Source organism: Benincasa hispida, chromosome 4 (genome assembly GCF_009727055.1).
Source record: "Benincasa hispida cultivar B227 chromosome 4, ASM972705v1, whole genome shotgun sequence".
NCBI classification, from domain to species: Eukaryota; Viridiplantae; Streptophyta; class Magnoliopsida; order Cucurbitales; family Cucurbitaceae; genus Benincasa; species Benincasa hispida.
In genome coordinates, this window is record NC_052352.1 from 11,105,121 (window position 1) to 11,118,081 (window position 12,961).

Consider the following 12,961-nt stretch of genomic DNA (forward strand, 5'->3'; position numbering starts at 1 on the left):
CTAACTTAGTTTATTAAAGTTTTCTTTCTGTAATGTTTGTTTACTACTTTTTGCACTATCTTCTAACCGTACTTACTAAATATCCATTCCATGGTCAACCACCCTGCGTCTGCTCATCTCCCTCAGATTGCAGTTGCTCTCGCTGTTGCAGCTATTCCTGAAGGACTTCCTGCTGTTGTCACAACGTGAGTGATTTTTTTCAGTTTTCTTTGTAGATAAAGATTTTTCTGGTAGTATGGAAACCTAAAATATGGATGACCTCTTGAACGTTATTAAGCATTTAAGCTGATGTGCTAAATATGCAGTACCTCTTCTGTCCTTAGCCATGATGGTGACGTCCGAATGTATTAAGTATGCTATGTGTTTAGCATCATTCATCCATATTAATGTTTTTGGGTTGTAGCTTTCATGCATTCAACTTTATAGTAGTTACTTGGCTTCGTCCTCAGTATCATGATTGCCTAATTTGACTACTTAAGTTATAGTTTTCATGTTCTGCTTATAGGTGTTTGGCTCTTGGCACCAAACGAATGGCACGTCTGAATGCAATTGTAAGGTCTTTGCCATCTGTTGAGACTTTAGGCTGCACCACTGTTATATGTAGTGACAAGACTGGAACTTTGACTACCAATATGATGTCCGTCTCAAAGGTGACGCTCTGGTGAAATATGAGCCTGAAAAATATGATTTGGTTTTTCCCTGCATATACCCTACCCATGCAACCTGAGGGTCACACATATTTTTCTCTGTTTTTCTTTGGTTTGTCCAAATATTAAAACTTCTCTTTATTATTGTTTTTCTCAGATTTGTGTGGTCCATTCTGTTTTGCATGGTCCACAACTTTCTGAGTACAATGTCAGCGGTACAACATATGCTCCTGATGGTATTATTTTTGACAGCTCGGGAGTACAGGTAATTGTACTTCTGCGTAGCTTGTGAGATATATGCACTGCAGCTCTCTTTCTCTTTCTCTCGTCATTTAGATTGGCAATAAAATGTGGAAACTATTGATATTATTATGTTCATTGATCATTTGTCATTTTATGAATGCAAGACTATTCACTGTCTGAAATCTCCGTCCTTAGCAACTTAAACTCTTCTTATAATCTGTTAAACTTCTAATGGTAGTTTTAAATTCACCTACATATTCAAAATCTAATTATACTTATCTTCACAACTAAATATTTTAATATCACACCTCTTTCTCCATGGTTGAAGAGATTTTTTCCCATCTGGCATAACACATATTATTCCAGTAAGTAGCCAATTATGTTATCAAAATTGGAAGGCCTTTTCTTCTCAATACATTTTTAACTTTGTGGAGGCTTCTTTATACATTTTGCATTCACTTGTTTGATTGAGATTTCACCTTTTAGACTGGTTCAAATGTTTGAATTCTGTAGCTTGAGTTTCCAGCTCAATTGCCTTGTATTCTACATATGGCGATGGGGTCTGCCCTCTGCAACGAGTCTACTTTGCAATATAATCCAGACAAGGGAAGCTACGAAAAAATTGGTGAATCAACTGAAGTAGCACTGCGTGTCTTTGCTGAAAAGGTTAGTGCCTGTTTTAAGGATAAAAATAGTTTCTTGATGTAAAAAAGTATTTTGGCAGAACAATTCTTTTAAAAAAGTTTCAGAATAAAAAGCAGCTAAAACTAAAAAATAGAAATAGTAATTTGTTTCTTTCATATGTTCTCTTAGATTATTTCTAAATTACTTTTTCACATAAATTCTTTTTCTGCTGTTCAAGTATAAGTTAAATTAAATGAATTATATTTTCAATTAATATGTAGAAATTGCAAAAATTATCTTAACATTTTTTTTTCTTTTGAAGAAAAAGTTTTTAAAATCAGTTTAAAACTAATTTTAAAACGTACACCCAAAACTCTCTTTGATGTTTTCCCCCGAACATTACTGTATTTTGAACACCCCCCAACAGAAAATAAATACATGTATATAATAAGCCTTATATATGTTTCAGGTTGGTCTTCCTGGTTTTACTTCTATGCCTTCAGCTCTAAATATGCTCAGCAAGCATGAGCGTGCATCCTATTGTAACCACCATTGGGAGAGCCAGTTCAAAAAGGTTGGTTTGTTTTTACCAGGAATTGTTAAAATTTGCAATGTGAAAAGAAAGTTAAAGTAATATATTTCTTATAGTAGTGTTAAAGTGTGGATTTAAAATTAAATTTACCACATTACATTAGCTTAAGCTTCTGAGTCTAGTGGTAATTTAATATTGATAATCATTTGTCGGGTTTTGTGTAAATTTCTGAGCTCACAAGTGAGAAGGGGTGTCTTAAAGTATTTATGTTGGGTTAAATTTTTCACAATCCATTTGTTTAAGTCTTTGCATCTAGTGGTGATTTAACAACATTCAAACAAAGTATTTTTGTTTTTATTAGAGTGATAAGAGGATAAGAAAACCTCTTTTTAAAAATGCAAGAGATTACTGAAAAATGCCTATGTGGAATACTTAGTAGCGAAAGTAATGCTATAAAGCGCTCCATCAATTTGTGAAATGCTACTAACTTTGGATCATACTGGTTTCAATGGAATGGATTATTAGGAGTATTGAAATTTTTAAGCACTTTGGATTTCATGCAAGTGCAACTGACTTTGTCAGGTGTTTTGGTATTTTGCTTGCTTATCAATAGAAACTTTGCAGATTTCTGCATTGGAATTTTCTCGCGATCGCAAGATGATGAGCATTTTATGTAGCAGAAACCAGTCACATATTCTATTCTCCAAGGGTGCTCCTGAGAGCATTATTTCAAGATGCTCAAGCATCCTTTGTAATGAAGATGGTTCCACCAGTGTCTTAACTTCTAGTATTCGCACTGAACTGGAAGCAAGATTTCAAAGGTTAGAGCTCGTGGGCTTCTGTAAGCTTAATACATAAACGCCCATGCATGATCTTCTGCCCTTCCCTCTCTCTGTCTACATCTTTTAATTTTCACACACCAACTGTGCAGAAAACACCTATCTTCATATCTACCACCTATCATATGCTGGAAATGTCCCTATTCTTTATCTAACATTGTGTACAAAGAGAAGTAAAGGAAACATTACTTACCAGACTAGTTAATTTTACATTTTAGTTGTCATTGAGCTTAATAATTTTTTTTAAGGAAAAAAGAAAAAAAGAAAAAAGAAAAAAAAGGAAGTATTTATTGTTGAAAGAGATAGAAATAGGAGAACTAGATGTCTTCAAAGGGTAATGGACAAAATAAAAAACCCGTCAACCAACATTTACCAGAATAAATGCCCATTACAAAATTCTCTGGCTATTGATGATTTGTCTTTTAAAGCCTTGAGGCAAGGCACACATTTTGGTCTCACTGTTGGTTCACCAATTACAAGAGGTCTAAGTCTATGCTTCCATGACAATGCATTAAAGCATATGAAGTATTCATGCCTCATATACTAATACATGCTATACAAATTATATGAATGCATGTTTTGCAGTCTTGCTGGAAATGAAATGCTTAGGTGCCTGGCTATAGCATTCAAATTGCTTCCTCTGAGTCAGCAGAGTTTAACCGTTAACGATGAGCAAGATCTAACATTCATTGGGTTGGTATGCTTTCTTTTTGAAATAGAATGCTATGTTCATTTACTGCCTCATTCTATGTATTGTATTCTATCGGTGCTGCTATATGTTTGCTGAATGCCGATTGATGCATTCTTATAACTAATTCATATTTTACCACTTTGTTTAGAATTTTGTTTCCTTGTTAAAATTTTACACTGGTACAAGGTTACTAGTTCTATTTATTGTTTGAAAGTGGAGAATAATGTGAATGTATATGTTATTCTAAAGAGAGACTCTTTCGTGTGGATGAATGCTTATCATCTTAAAGATGCTTGGAGAACATGCCCTAACCTCACTTTATCTACAGAAATGTAAAAGCTCTTAAACTTTACAGAAACGTTGAAGCAGCCTTTCGTGCTACACTAAGAGAGACTAGAAAGTGCATAGAATGGAAAAAACTTCAAAGAATAATGATTTTCAACTTTATTGTACATTCATGTGTGGAAGATCATGTGAGATAACCGGGTGCATCTACTGATCCTAGAATTTTCTGGTTAAACATTTAGTTGTTTCTTAAATCTTTATTACTTGATATCTCTTTGTACTTGGAGCATTAGGCTCTTTTCATTACATAATGAAAAGTTCGTTTTCTTTTCAAAAAAATTGAAGCTATTTTCTGGAAATAAAAGAAATAGTAGATTTGTTGTAATGAACAGACAGTAAGGATGGTTGCAACAAATATTGACCTGAGCCTGAGCTTATTGTGTAAATGTTTATTAAAATTATATCTTTAAATGTTTTCCAATAGCTTTGTCGCAATGTTTTCCAGAGTTTGTTACAGCTGTAATACACAGCCCAAAAGAGAATTTTGTTGCATGAAAACTGCAGGAATTGGTGGAGATACATGAAACAAGAGGACAACCATGGATATCAATTGCTCCAATTTCTTGGAAATTACTGTTTTGGTTGTTTCTGCTACATCGTGTATTATTTGGTTGAAAAGGACTATTAGAATCTTTGATAATAAAGGTGCTAATAGCATTGAAATTTAGAATAAACTTTGCGTTACATGTTAACTTTATAAGTTGTATCAGGGAACAACAGTGATCTTTACTTGCGTCTAGATCTTTGGAATCATTTTGGATTTATATGTATTGCCATAGCCTACTGTTAGGAATATTATTTGTTCCGTTATCCATATTTTATCAATATTGTAGTCCATTTGACCTATCTCACGGCCGGCGTTGGTCTTCATTTATGCTCTTTTGTTTGGTTCGAGCCCCTTTCTTTAAATTCATTTTTGGTGTCTTTGTTGCTGGCTTCTGGTTTCCTTTCTGGCTTCTTCTTAGCATTTATTTGCTTACCTATCATTTTAAAGGTTGGAATGCTTGATCCACCGAGAGAGGAAGTGAGAAATGCTATGCTTTCATGCATGACTGCCGGCATACGTGTTATAGTTGTAACTGGGGACAATAAGGTTTTCTAATCCAGCCCTTTGACCTTATTTATTTCATGTAATTTTCCTTATAGGCAATTTTTTAGAAAGAACTTGCTGACTTAATAACATGCATTTATAGTCAACTGCCGAATCACTCTGTCGCAAGATTGGTGCTTTTGATCACTTGGTGGATCTAACTGGTCATTCTTATACGGCTTCCGAATTTGAAGAGCTACCTGCAATGCAACAAACAACGGCATTGCAACGAATGGCACTCTTCACCAGGTACCTTGGACATTCTCGTATGATTAAATGCTGATTACATGTATAATCATACATGATTGTTTCATTTTATCAAGGAACTGTTACTATTTCCTATTAAAAAAAAAAGTATATATAATCATTTTCTTCAATGAATATTTAATCAATTCTTTTGTCAGTACAATCTGGTTTGGCTTTGGCTTTTTGGGAGTTGCTCGTTGTTTGATCTTTTTGTGTTTGCCTCTTTTTTTTTTTTTGTTGACACTCGATAGTTCACATTCTTATCTTTCCATCTATCAATGAAAAGTTTTTTTTTTGGTCTGTACACATTTAATAGAGTTCACTTTTCCAGGGTTGAACCTTCTCATAAGAGAATGCTTGTGGAGGCCTTACAACATCAAAATGAAGTGGTAACTTTATGTTTTACTTGTTACTCATTAGAAATCTTGCAGGAATACTACTTTATAGCTTTATACATGTTTGTCCTTTATTCAACTTTATTACCAATGATTTTTTTCCTCCCTTTCTGAAGAATATTAAATACACGAGGATATCGTATATAGATTATACAATAATCAACTAATTACCAGTTAATGAATACATTGCAGTACCTTCACTGTTTGTATTTTTTTCAACATAGCTTTAGCTTTACTATGTTCCTTTCGTTGTGAACTTATCCATTTTGAAGATTGTGGTATTCTTTTTTTTTTTTTTTTTTTTTTTTTTTTTTCTTTCTTCCTTTTTTTTTTTTTCCAATAAGAAACAAATTAATTAATTAATGAAATATCCAAAGATATCCATAGTTCCAAAAGGGCCCATATTAAAGGGAGTACATAGATGTTTCCAATTTTTAAAAGAATAGATGTTTCCAATTTTTAAAGGTATATCTTTACTCCAAAACAAGTATTAAAGATGGCAGAATTAGTGATGTCTTCTTTAGTCTTGCTTTTTTCCTAGAAGATTTTTGCATTTTGTATGTCTCAAATCTTCCACAAAATTGCACAAACAATGCAAATCCATTAATGCTCTTTAGTGTCCTTAAATGGTAGATCAGTGAGCAAAATGGAGCCAATTTTGAGTGTCCTTAGGGGAGCCTCTGACCAGTTGAAAGCTGTAAAAAATATCCGATGAAATGCCTCTTGGATAGGGACAATTGAAGAATAAGTGTTGAACAGATTCATTGTTGGATTGGCAAAGGCAGCACCAAGATGGAGATAAAAGAGCCAAGGACAATGTTTCTGCAATCTGTCCATGGTATTAAGGCAAGAGTTAGTCACTTCCCAGAGAAGGAATTTTACCCTTTTTGGACAAGGGCAGCTCCAAATTTTCTTGTATAATACTTTGGTTGCAGAGTGCCCCATTGTTAAGAGGAAGGTATATAAAGATTTTGTACTAAATCCTTTAGGGTCCAGCTTCCAAGTCCATATGTCATTTCTGCCATTTAGATCAATATTTGGGATAATACGAGTGAATGCAGCCATCCATAAATCTCATCATCTTGGAAATTTCTTCTGAAGTTTAAGGACCAATTGCAATGTTCAGAATTCCAAACTTCAGAAACAGTAGCTTCTTTGGGACCAGCCAGGTGATAAAACTTGGGAAATTTCTGTTGAAGAGTGTAATCACCGATCCATGAATCAAGCCAAAATGATGTAGTAGAACCATTTCCAATGACACATTGTATATTGCCATAAACAAGATCTCTCTGTCTCAGAAAGAAGAAGGTTGTTGTATCTTATTCATGTCTATGAAGATATGTAAATGGCATTTGTTAAAAGCCATTGTTGTTCCCTGGTTGTTGTATCTTATTCATGCGTATGGGAGTTATTCCCTGGTTGTTCTCTTCAGGATTGATAATTGTTTTCCTTAACATTTTCTGATCTTTACTTACTTTAGAAGCAAATATCCACTCAAAGGTATTATCTAATGTTGAAGGTAGTAGTATCTTATTCAATTTGAAGGTTGTGAACTTATTCATGTGTGTGAAGATATCCTACTCAAAGGTATCATCTAGTTTTTAATGAAAGACTGTAAAAATTCAAAGGAAAGGTAAAGATAACGTAGGAAAAAATAATAAAAAAAGATAAGATACTGGTGAGAGGATGGTGGAAAAAATAATTAAAAAAATATAAGATACTGGTGAGAGGATGGTGTAACGTTGGAAAGGGAAAAGAGAAGGCTAAGGATCAAGTTTAAGATTCAGTGGAAGATAACTTTGACATTCTGACAGGATCTGGACGTTTGTGACTGCATCTTTCCTTTGCTTCTCCTTCTACTTCTGGTTTGGGGTAGGGATGAGAGGTGGGATAGAAAATGTGAAAATGGGGGTCATTTTTGGTGGGAGACAAAAAAGAATTACTAGTTTGTATGCAAAAATATGCTCACGTACAAATGTAAAATTTTTCTAATTTTTCATTTTGTGGATTTTTTAGGTTGCTATGACAGGCGATGGTGTCAATGATGCACCTGCACTGAAGAAAGCAGATATTGGAATTGCCATGGGTTCAGGAACAGCAGTTGCCAAGGTTGCTGTGGTCACTGGCATATTTGCATGATGTTCTTTATATATATATAAAAAAATATTTGCAAATCTGTTAATTGGGCTTGCTACTTTTTTCAGCTCTCAAATAATAAAATTAAGTTGCACGTTAATAACATGTCTAGTAATTCCTTTCTGCATACAATTTGTCAGTGTGCTTTAAGTTTTGTTTTTTAAATTAGACCCCCTCGTGGCTTTCTTTTATCAAAATCCTATTGTTGATGCTAACTATTTCCCTTGCCATTTTTTCCCCCTTCCCTAGAGTGCTTCTGATATGGTCTTAGCTGATGACAATTTTGCTACTATTGTGGCGGTAAGCTCCTGCCTCATGTCCTATAGACTTTTCAAGATAAAGGTGGTTGATTAATTTTGTTTGTAAAATCCTTTGTGACTGGTTTCAAACCTGATAGGCTGTTGCAGAGGGCAGAGCTATTTACAATAATACTAAGCAGTTCATCAGATACATGATCTCTTCAAATATTGGTGAAGTAGTCTGTATATTTGTGGCAGCTGTTCTTGGAATACCAGAGACACTTGCCCCTGTGCGTTCTGCCAGCCATTTTTTTAATATATGAATGTCCTTGATGATGGTTTTCTGATAAGATCTTTAATGATAGTAATTCCATCTGCAAAAGTTGATTGTACTTCCATTGAGGCGGAAAAAGTCTTGTTTATTTTCTCATTGAAACAAAATGATTACAGGTGCAACTTCTTTGGGTCAACTTGGTCACTGATGGGTTGCCTGCAACTGCAATTGGATTTAACAAGCAAGACTCTGATGTAATGAAAGCTAAGCCTCGAAAGGTATTGAGTTAAACGATGCTTGCTTCTTTAACTGGTTACAGATTTTTCATCTTCATCAGTCATTACAATTACAATTTCAGTGATTAACATTAGGTATATGGTCAAATCGACCTTACTTGAACAGGATCTATTCTATAGGTTATACAATTGTGTCAAGGTTATATCCTTCACTTCATGTTCATCTTCTTTGCTGCTTATGCTGTTGGGTCAAATGATTTCTTGGTTATATGATAGCTTATAAATGTGTTCTTTCTTGTTTATTACTTGTGGGACTGATGACTAGTATTTTAGTATCTAGATTCTTCCCCTATCTTCATCTTCTTCACGCACATATTCCTATTCGACGATGTAAAATTTTATGGACTTTATCTTCCTAGAACTATAGCTTCCCTCTTTTATGAAGGTACTTTAGTCCAATTAATTTTATCTTGCAGGTGAATGAAGCTGTGGTGACTGGGTGGTTGTTCTTTCGTTATTTGGTAATTGGAGGTAGGCTGATGGAATAACCTATTCTATGGACTGTTTGTTGCTAGATATCTCTGGCTCTAGCTTGGTATCTTTTTTTGTTTCTTACTTGCAAAAGTTACACTCTCATTTTGGAACTTTGGTTTCCTGGCTGATTCATTTGCCTTGGCATGGCTAGATACTGCTACTTAGGGACGTATACTTGCTCACCTTACAGTTTTCATCTCGTATTTGCTCAACCGTGGAGTAAAAAAACTGAATTGTTGGGATTCAAGCTTTTCCCTATTGGCCGGACTGTAAATGTTTTAAAGTGTATGCATACTTTTTTCTTCTAGTGGGGAGCAATTGCTCGCATTAAATGAACTTCTTAGGTTCTCTGTTGCATGTTGCATCAAGAATCGTTTGTTACTTTATCGTTATTTATTGTATCAAATTTTCATGGTGATTCTAATTGTCATCTTATGCATTAATGACCCAGTGGATAAAGAATCTTCCATGTAGAGCTAAATTGTCATCGCTTTCAATGAATATTCTGTTATTAACTGTTAAAAGCTAGTAAATTTTTTTTGAAGGATTCTATCATTTGTGCAGCTTATGTTGGTCTTGCAACAATTGCTGGCTTCATATGGTGGTTTATATACTCGGACAGTGGTCCTAAGCTAAATTACACTGAGTTGGTAAGATTTACGTTATTATCTTGCTATGGCATGTTTATGCTTGGTTTAACATATGAAGATAACCCTATGCATGTTGGTAATGTGCATTGCAAATGTGTGAGGATATTTTAACTTCAAAAGATGAAACTTGAATTTCTACACTCGTTTTTCCCCTTGCACACGTAATTTTCAAAAAAGGAAAAACTGGACTTGGTTATGGGCTTTTCTCAGTATGGGATATTTCTTTCAGATGAATTTTGATACTTGCTCAACCAGAGAGACGGCATACTCTTGCAATATATTTGAGGATCGGCATCCATCGACTGTGTCTATGACTGTGCTTGTTGTTGTCGAGATGTTCAATGCTTTAAATAATCTAAGTGAAAATCAATCTCTTCTGTAAGTATTAAGTCACTTATATTTTTTGTGGTTTCTGCAATTTATCAAGTTGGTAATTTTTTTTTTTTTTTTTTAAAAGTACAAAGTTGGTACTTCGTTGAATGAGGCAAATAACAATTTAAACTTTGCTTTCTTCAGTGTTATCCCTCCCTGGAGTAATTTATGGCTCGTTGCCTCCATTGTCTTAACCATGATCCTTCACATGCTTATTATGTATGTGCAACCTCTCGCTGTTCTTTTCTCTGTAAGTTGTTTCTTTCTCTTGATTCCCTTGTGATTCCTTTTTTGGCAGTTTCTGATGATTTAGTGAATTGAGTTTGACAGACTGTAATCTGTTTCCTTACAGGTAACGCCATTATCTTGGGCTGAATGGACGATGGTTTTGTATCTTTCATTTCCTGTAATAGTGCATCCCTTGCCTCATTTTCTGTCTAACACATCTGTTTTTCTTGTTCCCCCGTACTATTGCCTTCATGGTGCCTGAATGTTGTCGTGGGGAAGGGGGATTCTGAAATATATAGAGATTTTCATGCAATAGGGGAAAAGGGAATGTTATTTAGGGACAACCCAAAATCTATTTTGGTAGTTGATATCATGTCAATGCATTTAAGATATGTACTATAACTTCAACTGGTTTTGCTAAACTCTTGAAAAAACCCCTCTATGGATGTTCATGCCTACCAAATTCTCATTTTTCCATATCAATTTAAAGGATCTGCTCTTCAACTGATGCAGGTTATAATCATTGATGAGGTACTAAAATGCTTTTCGCGACGCTCTAGTGGCACTGGCAGTATGTTTTCCCCACCTGTTTGGTGTTATCTATTATTGTTAATGCATCTTTTGCTTATATCTAAGTATGCATATTCATGTTCCTACTTATTCCGAGGCACACCTTTAATCACTCAAAATTAATTTTACATTTTTAAATTCAATTTTCAAATCATCAAAATGATTGGTCTTGAATGATTAAAAGCATGTTTCAAGGTGATTTTGAAAATGACAAAAGTGATTATGACCATTTTAGAATCAGTCCCAAACATGCTGTGTCTATGATTAGTGACAGTGATAATTCCCAACCCTATTATGTTAAACTGTATTATGATAAACAGTGGCACAACTTCAGTTCTTGTCTTAAATTTTTCTTTTTCGTTGATAATTGTAGGGTTGAGGCTTCCATTCAGATTCAGAAGGCATGATTTACTTCCAAAGAAGGAATTGCATGACAAGTAGGAATCATTACCTTGTTATACTCGAGTATGGCTGATTAACAAGGACAAAAATTGACATCATTCTTTTATCCCATCCAACCTGGAGAGTTCGACCCGAGCATTCACACATTAATCTTATACCTCTCAAGTCCAAAGTTTAACAGCACTCTACACTACGGGTCAGTTAATAATATCATCACATCACAACAATCATGAAGAGTAACCGGCAAAGATGAATGTGCTGGTCAGAAATTTGCTGGTACTAATCTTTTTTGTTTGAACCGTCAATTTGAAGTTTATTCAAACAAGAATATTTACGTTGTTGATTTTGGAATTTTATTCATATAGCAAGTCTTGATAGAACAATGTTCACTGCAATTCATAATATCGATCCCTCCGTGGACGAGCTTTTGTCAAATAGGTTTAATTTCATAGATGATTGGTATGGGGGTTCTGGTTTCAGCATTCTGTTGGTTCCTTGTAAAGGGGAACATTTCAAAATGAAAGAATGATACAAGTTGTCTGTTCAATTGCACCGTTATGTATCCAAGTTTTTTCTTACCAAAAGGGAAATAGACTGTAAATTCAGACGACTATTTTGAATGATTTATGTACTGGTTTGCAACTAGGTATATGCTCAAATTCGGGTTCCAATCAATTGTGTGCTGGTTTCCAATGCGAGTAGTACTTACACATGCATACAAGTCGATCACAAAAATGAATCATTTTAAATATTATTGTGAAAAATATCGAAAGGAGATAGTCTAATGCTCTATTATGGCAGGACAAATTTTTTCTCCCTATGCTGATCTAAATTAAGTTCCTTATGTATAGCTTCTGTTGAAATAATTTTTTTTTTTTTCCTTTCGAGAGTTGTCATACCTACCAGACTCTTTTCTCAATCATTCTTTTTCTATCACCTTTGAAGGTCATAAGAATAAACGATTTTTTAATTACTAGAGGTGTAACAAGATTCCCGAATCACAGATTTTTTTAATCGTATAGTTGAGCAGACAAGAAGTCTATAATTTGGTCAACTTCATCATTTGGATGTCTCCTTTTGCTCCCACAAGAATCTGTGAAAATTTTAGAGATAGGAAATATGAATCATGTTCATGACCCCCACTAATTCATGGAAACTCCAAACACCCCCAACCTTGATTCTAAAGGATTGTTTGGGGTGCAGAGTTGATATAGGATGTCTGAAGTTCATATATCCGTGTTTCGGGTGTAGAATTATTTTGTTTGAGTTCATATGTTTGTGTTTGGGGTGCAAAGTTAATATATGATGTTAGAGGAAGCACAATTTTTCTAACTCTAAAAGAATTTGTTCAAATGATCTACTTATTTATTTTGAAACTTTTTTATACCATAATTCTACCCTGGTTTGTGTAAACCTCTGAACTTGTTTTACTAGTTAATTAAGTTTAAGTTCTCTTAATTATGTGTTAAGGATGTGTACTAAGATTAATGCAAAAGTAAGCTAAGTATGTGTAATGAATGATGTGTTTCAAATGTTAAGAGAAGGAAAATTATTTAAATGTTATGAGTATACGTGGTCAAGTTGTAAAGCAGTCGACACATAGCCAGTTGGGAAGTTTAAACAATGGCAAGCTGGGAAAAGGGCAAGAAAATATTCTAAGTGTGGAAT

General features: G+C 34.3%; 1 protein-coding gene across 2 annotated transcripts in view; it reads left to right on the top strand.

The window, feature by feature from the left end:
• The window catches only part of LOC120076476 (calcium-transporting ATPase 3, endoplasmic reticulum-type), a 45,497-nt gene extending 33,591 nt beyond the window's left edge, over positions 1 to 11,906 (top strand). For both annotated transcript variants that reach the window (XM_039030315.1, XM_039030316.1), the window contains 21 exons: positions 127 to 185; positions 506 to 650; positions 805 to 912; positions 1,404 to 1,556; positions 1,984 to 2,088; positions 2,671 to 2,867; positions 3,471 to 3,582; positions 4,916 to 5,014; positions 5,115 to 5,260; positions 5,589 to 5,646; positions 7,669 to 7,761; positions 8,038 to 8,088; positions 8,186 to 8,317; positions 8,478 to 8,579; positions 9,014 to 9,068; positions 9,636 to 9,721; positions 9,951 to 10,099; positions 10,238 to 10,343; positions 10,446 to 10,499; positions 10,835 to 10,892; positions 11,265 to 11,906. In XM_039030315.1, the coding sequence (XP_038886243.1) occupies positions 127 to 185; positions 506 to 650; positions 805 to 912; positions 1,404 to 1,556; positions 1,984 to 2,088; positions 2,671 to 2,867; positions 3,471 to 3,582; positions 4,916 to 5,014; positions 5,115 to 5,260; positions 5,589 to 5,646; positions 7,669 to 7,761; positions 8,038 to 8,088; positions 8,186 to 8,317; positions 8,478 to 8,579; positions 9,014 to 9,068; positions 9,636 to 9,721; positions 9,951 to 10,099; positions 10,238 to 10,343; positions 10,446 to 10,499; positions 10,835 to 10,892; positions 11,265 to 11,332 (2,136 nt within the window). In that variant the 3' untranslated portion in view covers positions 11,333 to 11,906. The remainder of the gene's footprint in view (positions 1 to 126; positions 186 to 505; positions 651 to 804; positions 913 to 1,403; positions 1,557 to 1,983; positions 2,089 to 2,670; positions 2,868 to 3,470; positions 3,583 to 4,915; positions 5,015 to 5,114; positions 5,261 to 5,588; positions 5,647 to 7,668; positions 7,762 to 8,037; positions 8,089 to 8,185; positions 8,318 to 8,477; positions 8,580 to 9,013; positions 9,069 to 9,635; positions 9,722 to 9,950; positions 10,100 to 10,237; positions 10,344 to 10,445; positions 10,500 to 10,834; positions 10,893 to 11,264) is intronic.
• The last annotated feature ends 1,055 nt before the right edge of the window (positions 11,907 to 12,961 follow it).